This window comes from Rhinolophus sinicus, chromosome 4, assembly GCF_057876585.1.
Source record: "Rhinolophus sinicus isolate RSI-liver-muscle chromosome 4, RSI-T2T, whole genome shotgun sequence".
Lineage (NCBI taxonomy): Eukaryota > Metazoa > Chordata > Mammalia > Chiroptera > Rhinolophidae > Rhinolophus > Rhinolophus sinicus.
Window position 1 is genome coordinate 67,573,055 of NC_142504.1, and position 20,847 is coordinate 67,593,901.

The window sequence follows — 20,847 nt, forward strand, 5'->3', positions numbered from 1 at the left end:
AAAATTTAGAAAATGAAGTCAAAATTTAGAAAGTCAGTCAAGTAGAAAACACACTGAATTGGAAATGGTTCCCAGCTCTTATCTCTTAGAAAGCATACCAATTAGAAGAGATCTCCCTAGTTCACAATCTTCAATGCAGATGAGGAAGTAGGTCCAGAGAAAAATCAGATCTCTTAGCTCGAAGTCAAATATATTTTTCATTATATCACATTGACTTATTAATTGTGTGATTCGCCTAAGAATCAAATAATGTATGATTTTGTATATCACTTTGTAAATTATACACTGTAACATAATACCATACAAATGTAGTTATATTAATAGAATATGACTAAACTTGATATTTGGATTACGGCTGAAAACACAATTAGAAAAAAATGAATCATAAAGATGTATGAATAGACTAACTTCACTTAAATGGGTCACCCATAACATTTATGTAGGTTGTTGATTCCAAGGTGCCATAATCAATTGTTGTATACCATGTAATATATAAATTTTTGTTAAAGGTGGTAACCAAAGATGCAAAATATCAAAAAGATTCACATTAGCTGTGAGCAGATCCTTTTTCCTCGTAATTCTAGTGTTTAAATCACACATTAATTTTCAGAATATCTTGACAGCAAATTATACACATCGGGGATCTTTTATCTTTATTATGGTCATTTCTCTTGAAAGGAGGGTGGGGCAGGGGCAGGGGGTGGGAAGAAAACCTCTTTCACTATAATGCTTTTACTATTTCCTGCAAGGATAAAAAAAACTCTTCCCTTTCAGTTCTCTGAATTATTAAGGGAACCAACAAAAGCACAAATGCAATTTGAAGAAACATGAATGATTAAAGGACTTCAAACTCTTATATTCTGACATATATATATATATATATATATATATATATATATATAGTGACTGTCAGAGGAATTTCTACGTAAGGAAGTTACCATACACAATCTCTTCTCTTTTTGAACCAAGGAAAAAATGAATTCAGTACCTTATTCATCGCGGAGATGGGCAGCCATCCATTCTGTCTTTGGGCTAAATCCAGAACTGGAAGTACAGCTGCTGCTTTATGCCCTTCTGGATAGTTTTTCACAATCGCCTCTATCCTCTGTATCAAAGAAAAAGCACCTGTTTTTATACATCTGGAAGATAGATAAATATTTTGTGCATTAATTATAATTTAGTCATACCTTATAGTTTTCTGGTGTGAAATCAAATGGAGTATCTGGGTTATTCTCAGGTGTATCTCTGTGCTATACAAAGGGAAAAAAATGTTTTCCAAAATTATCAAAATTCCTTCAAAAGGTGAATAACTTTGCACATTACTATACTATTACTGATCGTTTAATCTTTTCATTTTATTTTCAACATGATATATATCAATCTATCCTTGCATCAAAAAGAATGACTAAACTAATTTTTAAATACACATTTGATGAGTATGATTACCAAAGTAATGTTAGCAGAATTCAAAATTTTAGAAATCACCATTTAATGAGAGAAGTAGCTTTAGGACCAAAAAACAAAGGGTTACCCAACTTGATTATAGGACAGGATCTGCTAATGTAATTACCAAAACATTATGAATTATTGGAAGCCTTAGGAAATTTAAGACAATTTTGAGTGTGAACATATGCACATTTTTCCAAAAGAGAGTGTATCAAATCGTCAAAGGGACTCAGTACTTTAGGAAAGGGACAAAAGCAGCATATCTTCTCCACATTACAGAAACTAGCCAACAGCAAGAAGCTTTATTTTTTTCTCCATAAAAGAGTAGGCCCTCTTTAAAAACTGACAAGAAATGGCATGTCAACAGGAAATCAAATGAGTCACATTGAGATTAACACTTACACCGATTAATGTTTTGTATATATAGTGAACATGGAACTGAATCCCCCAGTGTGTTAACTCTCAAGAGTTCTTTTTTTAAAGACATAAAAGAGGAAAGAAAATGGAAATTTTGGACAATGATCTCAAATATGTGGCAAATCTGATGTTTTTAGACAAAGATGATAAAATATAAAGCAGGAGTCTATCAATAGTACGGCTAACTTACTTGTTAAGATTCAGCCTGGAAATAACTCAGTTTATAAAACTGTACCACTAACTCTAAATCATAAAAGTCCACTAAATTGCCTTTAAACACCACCAGATTAATCCCTGAACACTGTACCTTATCAGAGAAAGGGGACACATTATCTTATCCTTTCTGAATTGTGCATTTAAGCTGTGCATGAACTCACTGACCTCTCCCTATAGTTAAACCCTGAAAACCAAAAATACAAAGGCCAACTACCAATGTATACACTCTATTGCTAAAATCTATGAGTTTCAAACTAGTGCCATTTTGGAATTCCCCAAGTTGCAGCCTCAGAATCTTCAGTGAGCCAACATGACTAATTTTTAAGAACCCAAAATGTAAAATCAGATTAGGGCTCACAGTAATTTCACCAAATAATAATCTAAATTCTTATTCCCAGAGTTGCCCTGGTATCAATTTAAACTTGAGATGTTCAGCTGAAACCACACATCTTTTGAAATGCAGTAAATTCATTTAGCTATACTTAAATTTCCACAATGGCCAGGATACACCAAAGACAATGGTATTTAAGATATTTCTGGATTATTACAACAGATTTACCCAAATTTCCAAGTTTTTTCATTCTAAAGAAATCTAAGTAATTACTTACCACAAATAAAGCTCCTCCAGCTCCATTATGCACCACTGTCTTATGCAAATTCCTTATATGTCTTCCCTAAAATTTTAAGAAAATTTAGTAAATCACAAAATTTAAGAAATTTTTCATATGGAAATACTTTAAGATCTATAACTAAAAACAACAGAATCAACTTACAGAAGTAAAAGATCTTAAGAGATTTGGTCTACTACCCTACACGTGCCCATTCTATTTCAGGAAAGGAATAAAAAATGGAGATCCAAAGGTTAGGTTACTCACATGCCTAAGGTCACACATAACAGTCAGTGGAAGAACCAGAACCATAACCCTGATCTCCTGAGTTGTGTATCCTTTCTACGATACTCTGTTGGCATACATTTGGAGAGTTAATGTAACGACAGTCTGTTGGCTTACATCTGGAGAGTTAATGTACCATTAACTTACTGCCTTTCACTTTTGTCTGAATCAAGCCGGATCCCAGCTTTCATTAAGTGTGGACCTTCATAAACATGTTTTCATTCTGTACAAATGAGTCATATAATCTGTACAAATGAGTCAACTGTATCCTCCTTTTCATTCTTTACTAATTTAGAAACTCCAGCCATAACATTAGTTCCAGAAAGCTGCTTATGATGCTATGCTGACTGACCATACTCAATTGTTTTGAAAGGAATCCATTTGATTACCCTCCCCACCTCATTTCATTTTTCTTTGCCCTGTTGCTCCTCCCCCCATTCCTCCGTTCTCCACCCTCACCGCCTCCCAAAAGCAATTCAACTATTATTCAGACAGAAATCCTGTGATTTCCGGGTTCGCCTAACCATAGATGGCAGAACACTGGATTAAACCAAGCATGGACTGGCAAAGAGTTGGACAATTCAAAGGCGGCAAACGTAACAGAGAAGGAAGTAAAGACAATAATAGAACACAATCATATATTAACTTTCCCCTAGGTCCAAAAATAATATTTCCACTAAAGAAATAAGTTTACATAGGACATTTCCTTTAATTAACAAGAAAAGACTCAGGTACAGAATGTGAGACACAGGTATAAAATATGGGAGTGATAAATATCAGTTTCAGGATAATGGAGGAGGGGAGAATTCCATCAGCTAGTGGTACACAGAGGGCTTCGACTGTGTTGGTTTTCTTTCTTAGGCAGCAAGTGGATACACAGTATTTATTATATTTTTTCTTTTTTTGTGTCTGAAATATAAGTTTTTAAAAAAGAATGCAACACATATCAAGAAGACAATTTATGTTCTTATACTTTTATTCAATGTCTCCCAAATTGCTTCAGGGTTATCTGTGAATTAAATATAAGGTTATGCCTAGATCCCTGATTTGCCTGTCCAGAACAAGGACTGAGAAAACATAAAACTAAGGCCACAATTCCCAAATAATACTGTAAGAACAATATCAGCATAAAGTTTTGAAACATTAACTGAAACTAAAATTTAGAAGACAGCACCTGCACCCACTTTACCTGAGAAGATACAGTATATATTTTTTTAAATCAAAGAACAATTTTTGCCTAGTAACATTAGTGAGTTAACTAAATTGTGAGAGAAAACAAAGGACTTCATAATAAAATAAGGAAGGATTAATTTAAAAGAAAAGTATCCAATCCTTTCTTAACTTCTGAACCCTAACATTTTTCTGTTTACTGGCTTTTTATCCATTTCTTCAGAGTGGGTGTTCTCAAGGCTCAGTTCTGTCCTATGTTCTTTATTCTATAGATCTTTTGCCTGAGAGCTAATCTGTTCTCGGCTATTAACTCTATGCTGATGACTTAAATTTTATACACATTTAATAACAAAAAGTTAATAGCTTGGAGATCATAAATGCACATAAATCAATGAGAAAAATGAGCAAATATGAACAAAACTATCACAGAATTCAAAGTTAATAAACTTGTAATTTAAAACATGCAATTACTAATGAAACATTTCCAGCTATCAAATTAGCAAATTTTTAAAAATATAATTCAATTCTGTTGAGTGTATGGAGAGGTGGGCATGCTTATACATTAGGTAAAAATTGCTGATCTTTTAGGATAGCTAATTGGCATGGTGTAGGGACATACTAAAAAAAGTTTCCATCTTTTAGCCTAGTAATTCTACTTTAGAAATTTATCCTAAAGAATAGTATGAGGATAGTGGTTTATATAAAAGTGTTTTCTGTAATGTTTGTTATAGCAAAACACAAGCAACCAAAAAGCCTAGCACCAGGAGGTTTTAAATAAATACTAACAATTCCAACAAAAATAATATTATGTAACTAACAATTATATATCCTAAATATAATAACATAGAAAGAAGTATTTGTGCCACAGTCATAACTGGAAAATAATGAGGGTTAAACAAAATACACAAAAAAAGCATAAACTGCCATCCCAATTATATTCACTATGGACACTAATGAAAAGACTGGAAGGCTGTAACAATTAAAAGGGCTTATCTGTTATTCACAATAACAAAATTACAAGTACCTCTTATTTTGTTTTGTTTTTTACATTTTTCTCTACTTTCCAGGTTTCCTATTTAGCATGGATTAACTGACAAACTGAAAAAACCAAAAAATTCATTTAAAACAAAACATTCATTAGGTATAAAACTTACCACCTCCACTGTTACTCTTATTTCTCTTTCAAATTTCCCTGTACATCAAATTAAAGATCACCAATCTCTAAATTAGAATAGCTTCAGTTTTGGGTCAACATTTGATCCCCTCCTCATTATTCCAGGATCTGCCACGTACTTTTATTTAACATTAAAAAATACAGAGATGGGGCCGGCCCGGTGGCTCAGGTGGTTAGAGCTCCGTGCTCCTAACTCCGAAGGCTGCCAGTTCGATTCCCACATGGGCCAGTGGGCTCTCAACCACAAGGTTGCCAGTTCAATTCCTCGAGTCCCGCAAGGGATGGTGGGCAGTGCCCCCTGCAACTAAGATTGAACACAGCACCTAGAGCTGAGCTGCCGCTGAGCTCCCGGATGGCTCAGTTGGTTGAATTGCGTCCTCTTAACCACAACGTTGCCGGTTCGACTCCCGCAAAGGGATGGTGGGCTGTGCCCCCTGCAACTAGAAAACGGCAAACGGAGCTGAGCTGTGCCCTCCACAACTAAGATTGAAAGGACAACAACTTGAAGCTGAATGACACCCTCCACAACTAAGATTGAAAGGACAACAACTTGACTTGGAAAAAAGAAGTCCTGGAAGTACACACTGTTCCCCAATAAAGTCCTGTTCCCCTTCCCCAATAAAACCTTAAAAAAAAAAATTAAAAAAAAAAAAAGCACACACACACACACACACACACAAAATACACAGATAATCTTGAAAATTGGTCTTTAGGCCTCTGTAGCTACTACATATTGGAAATTTTACATTGAAGCACTCTTTGACGTGTAATTCTGAATATGCACATAAGTTTACACACACAAACACACGGAGACACTTGTTTTTCAAAATAAAATATTTTTCAAGTCCAAATCGTTGAAGTCACATTACTGATTGAGAACAGTCAGGAAAAAGCAGCTAAATTATAGGAAAAAAACACTGGTGTTTCAGATTAACTTTTTTTTTTTTTTTTTTAAGATTTGTGTTTAGATCACCACTCTGCCACTTACTAACATGTAATCTTGCACAAGTCACTTAATTTTTTTAAGCCTCAGTTTCTGCACCTGCAAAACAGGGATATTTACTTACTAAAGTGTTTTGAGGTTCAAATAATCAAGTTTCTCTAAAAGTACTATATAACCTTCTAAAGCATTATCACATCTGCTTAGCTGACATGGGAATAAAACATTTAAGAACTGAAAAATGGAAGATTTAAACAACTGCATTTTAAGAACAGATAACTTAAAATCATGCTTTCTTAGGTGACTCTAACAAAGAGTCACTGTCAACTGACACAAAAGAACAGATTTTACTGTTTCTTGCATCTGCACATAATTATTTTTATTATTTGTATCTACATAAGACTGTCAATTTTTCTGGTGAAAGTGTACTTTAGATAGTTGAAAAATACCACTTCCTTTTCCCCCACTGAAATTAACATATAAATTTCATTTTTACCTAAAGTGGGGAAAGAGGAAGAAGTAGTGCTGGTATTTTCCATGGGTCTCGGGTTTCTGCACATCATCTGAGCAGAGGCACTAGGCACTACAGTTTTTGTTCCAGACTATTTTTTCAAGTTTTGTAGAGAATGTCTCACTCTGGGGCAAAGGTTGGGCAAGTTTTCTTGCAGCTGGGCTTGGGTTCCTCAGTGTGATGCACTACAGTCACCTGGGCTGCTCCATATCACTCACATGGGATTCGAGGGTCAAAGGGAACCGACATGAACATGAAGCTCATGCTACCTCCTGAGCCCTGAGTAATAAAGTTCTCTCTGACCCAGAAATCTCAGCAAGCATCCATGAAACTGAGGCCAGTTAACTTGTTAGCTTGCAAATAGAGTAAAATCTCACAGCTTTCAGTTTTTTGTTTTTAACTGGGGAATATTGGGGAGCAGTGTGTTTTTCCAGGATCCATCAGCTCCAGGTCAAGTCGTCATTTTCAATCAAGTTGTGGGGGGCACAGCTCACTGGCCAATGTGGGAATCGAACTGGCGACGTTGGTGTTATGAGCACTGCGCTCTAACCAACTGAGCCAACTGGCTGCCCTCTTAGAGTCTTCAATTCAGTTCTTGACAAGGAGGTCAAAATGTATAAACAACCCCATCTCCATGTCCTAGTAATTTTTTAAAATATAGAAAATATTATAATATAGAGAACACCATATAAGGAGTAAAGGAATAAATAAGATGAACATAGAGATATTATAAAAGAAACCAATTTAACAGTGGCTGGCTGTGTCTAGAGAATGGGACCAAGGAAGGATCTGGAGAGGGAAGAAAATTTACTCTTTAATATACACAACATATATTTACCATAATATATATAGTTTATCTCTATTGCTCACTCCTAATGTATTTTAAATTTACTATTATATATGCCCAGGGAGCCAAAAAAATGCATATACATTTTAAGAGATGTTAACACTTTGGTCAATGTTGCTCAAGCAGTAGTTCGCTGTAATCAGAAGTGTCTGGACGCTGATGGTAACCACTTTGAGCACCTCTTGTAATTGCAGAAGTCAAACTTGTATTCATCTTTTGTTATCGGTATAGATTGAATATTACAATTTTAATAGTTTTCCTTTCTTAAAATGTGTAACATTTTTTTGGCTGTGTGTGTGTGTGTGTGTCTCCCGTTGCATACTGTTTGAATTTTGGGCCATGTATATGTATCAGTCACATTTCAATTTTTAAAAACCAATGAAGTCTTTAGTCTTTTTCCTCTCTTACTACCATGACTCTATTTCAGGCATTATTTCAGGTCTGTGCATTACTCTTACCAGTTTTCTAGCTGACCCTTCCCCAATCCAAATCATCCTAATGTTACCAAACTAATTTTAAAAATACTGTACTGTTGATGGTGATTGTGATGTTGAAAAGAACCGACACCAAATAGGAAGTGTCAATTTCATCGTTTCTAAAAACCAAATTTTTCACATTCTAACACCCCGGAAATTGGGATGTACCACTGGTATCTAAGATTCCATAAATACCGTACATGCAGAGAAACAATTTAGCAAAATTGTAAAAGCCCAGCTCCCCAGCCACTTTCCTCATGTGTAACTGGAATGACAATACTATTAGGTTGGTGCAAAAGTAATTGCGGTTTTTGCAATTTTTTTTTAACCTTTTAAACTGCAATTACTTTTGCACCAACCTAATACATAGGTTGTGATTATTAAAAGAGATAATCCATATAAAGTGCTTAATACTTTGCCTGGCATGCAGTAAATATTGTATTACTATTACTTATCATTAACTATTATTATTAGAAGTAGTCCATGTCAGGCACTAAGCTTTTTACATATTATTTAATACAACTTTCATAAAGGGTGGGTACAGAGATTTAAACAAGTTATGAACACTTATCAAGGTCACACCACTAGTGCCAGAACTCACATTAGATCTTAGGGCTAATGACAACAAAGGTCATGATCTTATTATTAGCCCCTTAAATGGAACTATCTGATATCACAGCTCTAGAAAAAACAGACTAGAAATGGAAAGGCCTGCCTCCCTTGGCTCACTACGCTGCTATTTAGAGAGAAGAATGCATGTACATGCTCTTTTTAAAACAAGCTATTTCCTGTATTTAAAAAAAAATTTTAAACAGTAAATGCCACTCTTTGATTCCTACAGAAATCCTAAACATGTATACATTATAAACATAGCATTTGAGCACCCTAAACTTCAATGTCTAAAGCCCAGTTCTTCAAAATAGTAGAAAAAGGGCTCAGATAATTTGCGTACAAAACAAAAGCAAACAAAATAGGGTAAACGGATAAATATCAGCCCTCTTTTTTTTCATTTGGCACAAAGTTATTCATAGCAAGTTAGTGCACGGCCGTTTTCGAAGCTGCTGTATTTTGGATATTTTTAAGAACTTCACCGATTTTACATTCATTATAATATTTACATCAAACACTTTCAATAAAGAAATGAACAAGATATCAAGTTTGAATTAACACCCTTACACTACTTAATGGAACTGCTACAGGAACTGCTAATGGAATACACTACTCCAACTGAATTCAGTTTCACTTTAAAGAGGCATTCCAGGACCAACAGGTCTTAGAACCAGAAGAAAACAATTTAGCTGCGTAGCTAGGCTGAACTGATTCGAAGAGTAAACTAAACTTTAGACTCTGAAATGTTTGTATGTACTTCAGTGAATTCCAATTGAATTCAGTGAACTCCAAATGAAAATTCAAGTAACTTTTTTAAATACACAAGGACATTATCTAATATACACCACAGAATTCATAGTAGGTTCCAATTCTAGCTTATTCTTTTTTTCAGTGTTTCAGAAGGAACAGATTTACAGCAGGCAAATAGTGGCAGTGTTTTCTTTGGATTCAAGTAACCTTGAGTACTTCATATCTTTTTTGACTTCTCAAAAACCTATGGTTAGTTATTTCCATTTTACTCTTAAAAAACAGGTTCGGAAACAGTAATCTGCCCTATACCACGCAATTAGTGACAGATGGATCATTTGAATCTAAGTCCTCTGCTCCTTCTGCTCACCCTTCTCTTTAATCACTATTTGCAACATCAATACCAATACCTCAAGTGACAAAAATTAAAATTTTATATTCCTCCACCCACTCCCCAAGAATAGGATTTTTTCCCCATGTTTTTTTTTTTTTTAGTTTCATCTGTAGTTCGACATTAATATTATCCAACTCTGCTCACCTTTCAGTTCTATCTGACATTTGCACTATAAAAGGCTACATCCAGCCAGGGGAACTTAATTAATAAAGCTGTAAAACAAAACTGACAGAATTATTAACCTAATTAATCAGAAAGACAGGACTAAGGCCAGGCAACTGAAAATGTCTGTTCCTTTATGAACAATCAATTCAGGCAAGGAATATACCTTTTGGACCACCCCAAACATTTATAGTTAAAATCCCCAAATATGCGTGCGCCTGCAGAGGGGTCACAACTCACATGTGAAACATATGGTGAAGAAAAAGTGATACTGGTTCCTCCTGTACATTTTTCCCTCTGTTCACCAGTACCTACTTGCTTATTACCTACAGCCTCCCCCAATATCAGCTCAAGCAAAGACCATTTCTTACAGCTGTCTAGAGCCAAGATATGCAGAGAAAACTAAAAGCTCCCTTAAAAGTCTTTGTCCATGATACACTGAGTAGGTATTTTCACATTTTAAAAAAATCCTTGAGAAATAAGTTTTTAAATGAATTTTAGTTTAATAAAGTAGATGATGGGTTTATATTAACTGTGAAATCTATTTCAAGGATGAAAATAAATACAAATGCTTACTCTGCCTCAGATACTGTGCTACAAAGTTTACAAATACTGTAATTCATTTACTTAGTACCAACCAAATTTGTTTACAACATTTTTCATAGTCTAAAACATACTAAAAGCCCACCACAGTGTTAGGGTACTATACAAAGCAAGCAAGGAATCAATGAACTAAATCTAAAATCTGCATATGGGATTCCATTAGATAAATTGAGGACATTCTATTCTCCAAGAAAGATGATAATGGTCTAGCCTGATAGACCAAATAAAATTTAGAAAGTGAAAAAAAAAAGAAGTATAGCAGAATCTTTGCAATAGTCAAGTAGAAAATGCATCCCCTAGATCACACAGCTAAATAAATGAAAAGTCAAACACAAGTTTTCCTGACTTGAGTACATGCCTTAATCACTAAAATTAAGTTTTGTTATATTTGCAAATATACATAAAAGGGCTTCTGCAAATGTTCTCCAAGTAAAGTTCCATAAATAATTTAAAAATGTTATTTCAATTAAATAAATATAAGTGATTTCCCCCCCAGCACTATGAGAGAATTAACAGTAAAATTTGGCCAAATTTTCTATTATAGAAAAGCTACACAGACAGCCCAGGTATTAAAGGAGCATTACAGATTAAGGTAACCATATTAATGGCAATAATAGTAATAATTATTTTCAGCCACCTTGACCAAACAACTTAAAGCATTCTTTAGATATCTAAAATCCAATACATATACAAACAACACTCTACTGTCCTAAGGACAGAAATACTTCACAGAAATGAAATGTCCAAATATTAGTCAGTGGACCTAGGTTCAGGCTCATCTTCACCAATTACTGTAACCTTGGGAAAGTTGCTCTCTCTCCATGGTTTGCTCATCTTTAAAGTAACAGCAGTACCTATTTTAAACTGTTAAAGATTAAATGAGATAGTGCTTAGCACATTATCGTTATAAGTATTCATGTTAGCCACTATTATTATTATTATTATTATTATTGGAGCTTTAATTAACACTTCAGTAGCACTTTTAGTAAAGTGCTTAAGTAACATTTTAGTTTCCAATTATCTCTTTTTGTGTCCTAAAATGCTACTGAAGGAAATAAAAAGGCCAAACAATGGGCCTCAATAATCTCAAAAACGGAGAACCTAAATAATTGAGTTGATTATAAATATTCATTTTCAAAAGCTTAAATGATTTTGAGAGCTTTTAGCCTAAAGAATTAACTAGTCAAACTTAAACACAACTTTTTAAAATTTGAAAATCAAACACAAATGCTGTATACATTTAAACTGCCTTATTTCTAGTCCTATGACTAATAGTCAAATAAGCATATATTTATTTAAAATTTAATAAATCTACCACTATTAGGAGCCCAAGTATCTGTATTTTTCAAATTTTAACATTTTTTTATTTTTCAGTTACAGTTGACATACAATATTATATTGGTTTCAGCTGTACTCGTACAAGATAGTGATTAGACGTTTATATAATTTACAAAGTGATCACCCCGATAAACCTAGTACCCATCTGACACTATACATAGCTATTACATTATTGACTATATTCCTTATGCTATTCTTTACATCCCCATGACTATTTTGTAACTACCAATTTTTACTTAATTCCTTTTCCATCCATTCCTGCAACCTCCCTCCCATTTGGCAATCATCACGATGTTCTCTGTATCTAAGAGTTTGTTTGTTTTTTGTTTGTTATTTTGTTCTTTAGATTCCACATACCAATGCAAGTGAAATCAAATGGCATTTGTCTTTCTCTAACTCCATTCAGCACAATACCCTCTAGGTCTATCCATGTTGTTACAGATGGCAAGATTTCATTCCTTTTTATGGCTGAGCCAAATATCTGTATTTTAAAAATATACTATGTGATTCTTTTGATCAAGTTTGGGAATTGTTACTTTATGGTATATGATATCTATATCCTAGCTTACAGTTTATGGATGGTATGAATAATCTTCAAAATGCTAATGACTCTAAGAATAAGAAATGCTAGGCATCTTTTCCTACTCAGGATCTTTGGAAGTACTGAGGAATATTAAGGAATAGTCAGTGACAATAAGGAACTATCTTCTCCATACCGCAAAATATTAGACATGTAACTACATATCATTACAAATATAACCATCTGAACATAGCATGACATTATTTGTATTTTTCAAATTGCATCCTTTTCTTTTTCAGGGTACTACCATGACATCCCCTTAGAATCAAAATTGCATTCTTTTGACTCCACAGTATTTTCTTTAAACATCAACTACTATTTTGTAATTGAGTTAACAAGTCTTTTTACTCATTCATTCTTCTTTGCAATTTATTCTTCACTTCCTCTTTCTGAACCTTCTCCTCAGGAAGCCGAAGTATTGTAAGTCTAACCTCACTCAGGAGTTGAAACACTCACTGGATTTCAGTTACCATTTTCAAGACATAGTCTACCTTGATTATGTTGTTCTTGAGGGAAAGAATAAAATTGTGTGCAGTATTCCTAGTGCTGTATTATAAAATGGTTAAGACAAGGACAAAATCATGTTCTGCTATTGACTCTGAATAGTCTTAATATGTCTTTATTTTACTATCAGCACATTAAACTGATGTTAGTAATGACTTTTCCGGGTTGCAAATCATGGCTCAGAACATCAGAACCTTAACTTACAAGGAAATTTTTCAAAATTTCCCAAAATGTATACTTTTACTACCCTGATAAAATTAAACTTAATAACCATCACAGCTATGTAATTCTGCAGTTTAATCCCAAACAATTGCTTCTCTACAGAAAGAACTGTCATGTACTCTACAAGTATGTAGGTTTTGTACCCTTTCACCTCTGAAATTATCAAGTATGTTCGCCTACTATACTGATCCCCACTTCATGCAGAGAAACACGATTTTATAATTACATTTTGTTTCCTATCTTTATGTCAACTTGCTATTCATGACTTAAAAAAAATTATAATAATGAAAAACATCCCCGAGTCCCCTTTTCTCTCACTTACTCTCTCAATGTAATAAGTCACCAAGTCCTACCCATTCTACCTTAACAACTTTCAAATTGCTTTCCTGCTACTTCACGTTTCCTGCGACTATCCCCAGTTCCAACTCTTCTCATTTCTCTCCTGGATTGCTGCAAAAACCTTCCAATCTCACCTTCTCTACATATCCTGAGATTCTGTCCTAAAACTATGATGGGGCAGGGGGAGGAGTTGGTGGGAATCAATCTAACTATGCTACTAATCTACTTACAATTGTTCACTGCCTACAGAATAAAATCTAAAGTCTGTGGTATGACATACGCGTACCAAAGCTTTATGACCTTTCCCAGCCTCATCTTCCACAACAAGTTATCCCTGTGCACCCTGCTGTGCTCTCATAGGTCACCATCCTTGTACATGGAGCTACCTATACCTATAACACTATGTCACCCTATACCTCCCTCCCATCCATCAGTACCAAGGTTAACCTCCCCCTCTAATCCCTCTAAAGCCCCTGAACCTCAATCTCTTTTCCCCAAGCAAAGTGAAATCACTTTATAGCACCTATTAAATTTAAATCTTCACCACGCATACCAATTTCCCTCAGTAAACTTAAGCAACTTCAGAAAGATAGGTTAAAATTTTTTTTTAAATAAAAAAAACTACCCGCAAACAAACCCAGTTTAGCTCATACTACATAATTTGGAGCATATTTGCCTGGGACTCTTCAGATGTCTGACCTACAAAGTGGGATAACACCCTGCAAAATATTCCACAGGTAAAGTAGCTTTCATTCTCCAACAAGGCAAAGCAAAAGGTGTTTAAACATGGTAAGTCTTTAATGTTTATTGAATGAAAGAAATTTCCAACAACTGGTTTATAACATGCTTCCTGAACTGACTCAAAAAATGGTGAGTCAAGGTTTCCCAATGGAAAACCAGAACAACATAGTCAATGAACCTATAATTTATTACCCAATGCACTGGCCTGGTACTAAACAATGCCCAGAGAAGGGAAGTTCAGCTATCTGTATCTTTGAAATGGAGACTGAGTTCACATCTTTAATATAAAGATGTGAATTTGTAGTGTGCCAATAGTGGCATACTGAACCTCACCAAATAAACTTGAATATTTGTTCATTTTCTCTTTCCCCTAAACTGTTTAAGGCTGTAGCAGGTAGAATAATAATGCCCCCAAAATACCCACGTCCTAATCCTAGGAAGCTGTGCATATGTTAGCATACACAGCAAAAGAGAACTACGGTTGCAGATGGAATTAAGGTTGATAATCAGTCAACCTTAAAACTGGGAGATTATTCTGAATTATCAGGGTGGACCCAAGAAAAATCACAGGAGCCCTTAAAATTTGGAAGAGGGAGCAAAGTCAGAGGATATGTGACAAATGACAGAAGCAGGGTCAGAGTGCTGTGATGTGAGAGTCTGACCGGCTCTTGTTAGCTTTGAAGACGGAAGAAGGGAGCCATGAGCCAAAAATAAGGGCAGCTTCCCAGAGTCACCAGTCACCATAAAGAAATGTAGCTCTCGTGCTCGCTTCGGCAGCACATATACTAAAAGAAATGTAGCTCTCGCTATAGTTCTCCCCTAGAATCACGAGAAAGAAATGTAGCCAACACACTGATTTTAGCCCCGTTAGACCTATGCCAGACTTTTAACCTACAGAATCATAAGATAGTAAATTTGTGTTGTTATGTCACCAAGTTTGCGATAATTTGTTATAGCAGCAATAGAAAACTAATGCAAATGCCTTTTTAAAAAAATTTAAGAACTCCTTTCAAGTCCGCAAGCCAAAACAGAGATACCCTGGGCCATCGCAAAATTAGGTTTAAGAATCTCTAATGGAATAGTCTACAAAACTTAAACTTCAGAAAGAAAAATGCCACCACTTCTAGTATGGCTGAGTAGCTATTATCCAGCCAAACCCTGTAGTAATAACCTCTAAACTCTGGACAAAATATTTTTTAAAAAATTAGGGGAAAAAAAACTTTCTGAAGGCACTGGAGAACAACCAGGTGCACACAGTATAGGAGGGGTGCCTATACTTAGGAGAAGCAAATGAGGGTTTTTGTTTTCTTTCTTTACATGTTTAAGCCTGAAGGGAGGCCCCAGGCTATCTGGTGCCAGGCAATTAAAACTCTTAAGAGAAAACCAGCAGCCCTAATGGCTTGAAGAACCACAGGCAAGTTTGGGACAATCACAGGCATGGGATAGCGGGAAATCCCAGAAAAGGAAGTGCCAGAGAGAAGAAGCCCCAAATACTGACTCCAAACCATGCATCCATGCACAGGTGGCAGACTCCAAGCAGCTCTGCTGGAACTGAACCAGTTTTTGAGTTGCTGCCCATGAGGGAGTTGGATTGTAGTTTGAGTTCAATTAAGTTAACTGCCAGCAACACTATCGCCACCACCACTCTTTGGAAGAATTAACGGAATCTAGAGTCTCTATGACATATCATTCACAATGTCCAGGATACAATCCAAAATTATTCAACATAAAAAAAAAAGAAAAAAAAGAAAAACAATCCATTTTCAAGAAAAAAGACAATGAATGGAGATTACCGAATAATTTCAAAGCCGCTACAACCATGCTTAAGGACATAAAGGAAAATATTATCAATGAATATGAAAGACAGTTTGAGGAATATAACCAACAGTGTTGTAAAGATTTTGCAGGGTGTCAGATGGGCACAGGTCTTATTTAGGGAGACCACTTCATGGATGGTGTAGATGCTTGACCACTGCACTGTACACCTGAAGCTGAGTAATATTGTATGTCAACTATAATTTTATATGTATATGTGTATATATACACACACACACACACACACACACACAGTCACAGGATATGGAGAACAGCATAGAGAATACAGTCAATGGAACTGCAACAGATAGATACGATATCAGAGGGGCAACAGATTGGGGAAGGGAGGTTATCACTTTGTGAGGGGTGATATGTCTAACTATTACATTGTTTTGTATACCTGAAACTGATTTAAAAAAATGCTGTGCGAAAAAAAAAAAGATAGCAACTATTAAAAAAGAAAAATGAAAATTCTAAAACTGAAAACACAGTCCTTTAAAATGCCACAACCCTCTCAGCACTACTAAACTAAGTAGTGGCTTGGGAGTGAGGCACTGATGAGTTGTACAGGGATGTCAACATTACAGAAAGCCACGGGTGATTACTGAAGGAAAGAAGGAAATAAACCTATTCTGACTATCTATTGCTCCATAATTCATCATTTTAGGCAATTCTTGACAATTACTTGATTGGCTATTACTGCACTTTACAGAAAGAAAAATGGGGATCAAAGAGATTAAGAAATATGCCTGAAGGTCACACTAGTGTATTCCAAGCACTTACACAGTATTAAGTTCTTGATATTTTTTAAGCAATGAAGAGCTGACAAGCCTGTGGCTGAAGGAAATGGCAGCTAGCTAATAAAGCAGAAATTATAAGAGAATAAGCAATTTCTTTGAAAATGTAAATGGTTTCTTTAAAGGTTTCTCTTTTAGGAAAGGAATTTTATCAGTGGGACCTCTTTATTTACACTTTTCCTGATTTTTCCTAGGTCATTCTGATATCCCACTATTTGTAAAAGGTTAGAAGATGGGCCTGATTATGTAAGTTATAGAACATCCTCACAATGTAATGCTATGCAGCCTTAAAAATGGCAGTATAGAAATGTTTACTGATAAGGAAAGATGATCAAAATGTGTTATGGGAAAACACATTACAAAACTGTGAACAATTATCATCTGATTAAAGAAAAATTCTGTGAAGTCTGTTAATTGCAGACATCAGAATGTTAACATTTTGGTAATTTCCAAGTTGATGAGGCTATGGGTGATTTTTATTTTTTGAGCTTATTCTATTTGCTGTTGCTAATATTGTTTTTCCTACAATGTATTACTTGTGTAATAAAAAATTAAACTCGTAAATCAAACCATCATGCCATATACCTTAAACTTATATAGTGATATGTCAATTTCTCAATTAAACTAGAAAAAAATGAAAATTAAACTTATTCATCAACTCAACAAATATTTATTGAGCACATATTACATAACAGGTAATGTTTGTTAAAAAAGATAAGTTGCAAAAACATAAAACTTGATTAAAATTTTCTTCCACTACGTGGTTATTGTTCTTTTTAATTAACACTGATTTTTTGCACCTCAATTTGCACCTCTAACCTCTCTGCCTCAAAAACAAAATAAACTAAAATCTATCTGTTCTATATTTCTACACTTCCTACTACCTACCGTTTCCCTGAAAATAAGACCTAGCTGGACCATCAGCTCTAATGCGTCTTTTGGAGCAAAAATTAATATGAAACCCGGTCTTATTTTACTTACATAATATAATAAATATAACATAATATCTGGTCTTATATTAATTTTTGTTCCAAAAGATGCATTAGAGCTGATTGTCCGGCTAGGTCTTATTTTCGGGGAAACACGGTAGACAAGGTCTGATCCTCATTTTCTCTCATCTGGGGTTCTGCAAGAGCCTCTTACCTATTTAGTCTCCATACCTCTGGCTCCAATCAAATCTATTCCACCTTCAGTCCCATACAGTGATTCATCCAAAACAGAAACTTGACCATGTCCTTCTGCTCCTCTGAAATCCTTCACTACCTCTAAGATAAAGCCAATTTTTTTTAGCATGGCATGCAAGGAGCTCCAAGATCTGGATCCTGCTCACCCCTCTCATTTCATCTTGGAACTCACCTTCCTTCATCAAAGGAGTCCAGCAACACTATGTGAAGCTTCTCATACCACCAAGCTTTTTCTTGCCAACTATCAATAGTCTTTTCTTATGTTGACCTTTCCACCTAGAGTACCCTCTCCTCAATTGGCTCTGACCTCATCGCTAATGTCAGTACTGTCTCCAGGAAAAAATCTTACACCACCTTCAAACCAAACTGACTGACCTTATTCATAACTCTAACACTGTATGATATTTCCCTTAATTCAAAGTTCCTCTTACATGAGACTATTAACTATACAAGAACAGGGATTGTTTAAATTTATTTCATATCTGTAATATGGGGAAGAGTACCAACCTCATAATGAAATTTAGAATGTAAATATTTAACACAGTGGTTGGCACATAGCAAGTAGTCACCAAATGTCATCATTATCCATACTGTTACCTGGAGTCCAGCAGTGTACGACCCACAGTAAGACCTCAAACGTTTATTAAAAAACTAAACTGCAAATTGAAACGTTCCCATTTTACAACTGAGGAAACTAAGTGAGAAAAATAACCAGTCACAAAGCTAGAAAAGGCAGTGAAGTCACCACGCACACTCGGGTCTAACTCTAAAACCCTGAACTCATTCCATGCTACTATGCACTATCTCCCTCCCTTCTGCTGAAAACTGGCTCAACCTTTCTATTTTACTGCAAGGACAAAAAGGCTTCTTTCTTTCCAGTAAATGCCGTTATAATCGTCATTTCTGGAATCTGCATTTTTAAGCTAACTTGAGTGTTTCAAACTCTGAGATTCAATTTCCTTGCTTAAAATGAGATGTACTTGGATCTCAAAAGACCAAACTAAAATCCTGCTATGCAGTATTTGTGGTGCTGTTCTTTCATAGTTCGATAGGTTTACCAAACTTTTCCCATATGAAGAGCGCAACTGCAGTAAATGAAGTACTGTGGTTACCTTTCTCTTGGCCCAAGGAAACGCTCATAAACCAAGCAAGCCAGAGCCTACAATTCCTGAGTTCTCTCCAGTAGGCTGAACCTGACAAGGTCACTAGGCTTGATATGCAAGGTGCTTCCTTCCGGAGCGAGGATATTGGAAACTGATCTGGCCGACTTAGGACAGGCGTTTGTTCCGCTCTAGAGCGAAAACAAGATACAACAGACCACCGAGCAGCCCCTCCTTCATCCTCTCCCTCACCAAATTAGGCGTAAACTTCCCAGTCCTGTGGGGAAGGCCATGCACCCGCCGCAGTTACATTTGCTGACCCTCCCGCGGCGCTCCTCGCTCGCGGTGGAGCTGCAGCGGCCTATCTGGGGAGAGGGCGAAGGCCGCAATGCCCTTGCCGCCGCCTGCAGGCCAGTCCAGAGCCCAGGGCTCTCCTGTGCTCACCACAAAAGAAGGCAAAGAGAGAGGGAGAAGGGCGGCGGCAGTACCCGGGCTCATTCCGAGCCTCCTTACCCAGTGTGTGGTGAGGCGAGTCGCCCGGGTCCGGAGCGCCGCAGAGAAGAACATGGTGGACCAAACCCTTGGCCCTTCCCCGAGGCTCCAGGCGAGAATCCCGAGAGCCGGGACGCACGACGTGCGCGCTCCCGAACCAGGCCTAGCGCGTCCGGTTGCCTTCGCGGAAATGGCGAGGGCGCGCGGGGCCTGCTGGGGCCCAGTGGGCGGAGACTTTGCAGGGAAAGGGGCGGAGCGAGGGCAGCCAGGGCCGTAAAAGGCAGGGCCGTAAAAGGCAGGGCCGTGCTGCGGTCCCGGCCTTGAAAGGAAGCGTCCTGGAGCTGTCCCTTGGGCCCTTGGGGGATGAAGCGCCGATCTGGATTTATAAAGTGAGCTTCCCTCCTGGAGAGCCTTATGAGAATTTAATCACCTCCTTTTTTTATTGTGGTTATTTTTAAAATTCCGTTTCAATCCTCCAAAAATCATATTTTACCAAAATATCGAATTGAAGATACAGAGGGTTGCCACCGTGTGAGCTAGGCATAGACCTTGGTTCCCATTCTTTTGCTTTAGAGATGTGTGCCGACATATTTAGAGATGAAATAATATAATATCAGGAGTTTGCTTTAGAATAATGCAGAGTGGGAGATATAAATGAAAAAGGATTGGCCGTGAGTGATTGACTATCGAGGCTGTGTGGTAGTTCTCTTATTATTCTCAGTACTATTGTACATGTTGGAAATTTTCCATAGTAAAACAAAAAAAAAAATCCACTTCCTTCTTGATGTTTGTTTGGTCATCTCTGGAAATTCCAACAAGTACTTATTCAGTAACAGCTGTAATATGCACTGCTGTTTCCTGCTGTAGAAAGTTTACCAGGCACTTACTGCCTCTTGATTTTTCCCTTCTCTGGCTTCTTTTCTTGTGTGTCATGTCCTGTACCCACCCCCTTTCTTTTGCCCATTTTCTTTGCTATAATAAACTTGTGAATAATTTCTGGAACTTACAGCTGTGTAGGGATTTTTAAAATGTATCCCTCATTATTTAAAAAACTCTAAAATATTCCATTGCAACTCCTTATGAATCATTTTACAAATAATGGAATTCAAGTCACAGAGGGCTGCCACCGG

At 36.3% G+C, this 20,847-nt stretch overlaps 1 protein-coding gene and 1 long non-coding RNA gene across 10 annotated transcripts in view; one reads left to right on the plus strand and one right to left on the minus strand.

Annotated features, from left to right (window-relative positions):
* NDUFV2 (NADH:ubiquinone oxidoreductase core subunit V2) overlaps nucleotides 1-19,897 on the minus strand; it is a 32,285-nt gene extending 12,388 nt beyond the window's left edge. Inside the window, exons 1-4 of the mRNA XM_019712595.3 lie at nucleotides 19,739-19,897; nucleotides 2,688-2,753; nucleotides 1,188-1,250; nucleotides 989-1,105 (exon numbers count right to left, since the gene is read on the minus strand). Coding sequence (XP_019568154.1) covers nucleotides 989-1,105; nucleotides 1,188-1,250; nucleotides 2,688-2,753; nucleotides 19,739-19,792 — 300 coding nt within the window. The 5' untranslated portion in view covers nucleotides 19,793-19,897. The remainder of the gene's footprint in view (nucleotides 1-988; nucleotides 1,106-1,187; nucleotides 1,251-2,687; nucleotides 2,754-19,738) is intronic.
* The window catches only part of LOC148758399 (uncharacterized), a 245,337-nt gene that overhangs the window by 16,806 nt on the left and 207,684 nt on the right, over nucleotides 1-20,847 (plus strand). The window contains exon 1 of one of the 9 annotated variants that reach the window (XR_016021140.1): nucleotides 20,027-20,106. The exons of the other annotated variants lie outside the window; for them this stretch is intronic. This is a non-coding gene — a long non-coding RNA (uncharacterized LOC148758399). Of the gene's footprint in view, nucleotides 1-20,026; nucleotides 20,107-20,847 lie in introns of those variants that run through there. 9 annotated transcript variants of the gene reach the window in all.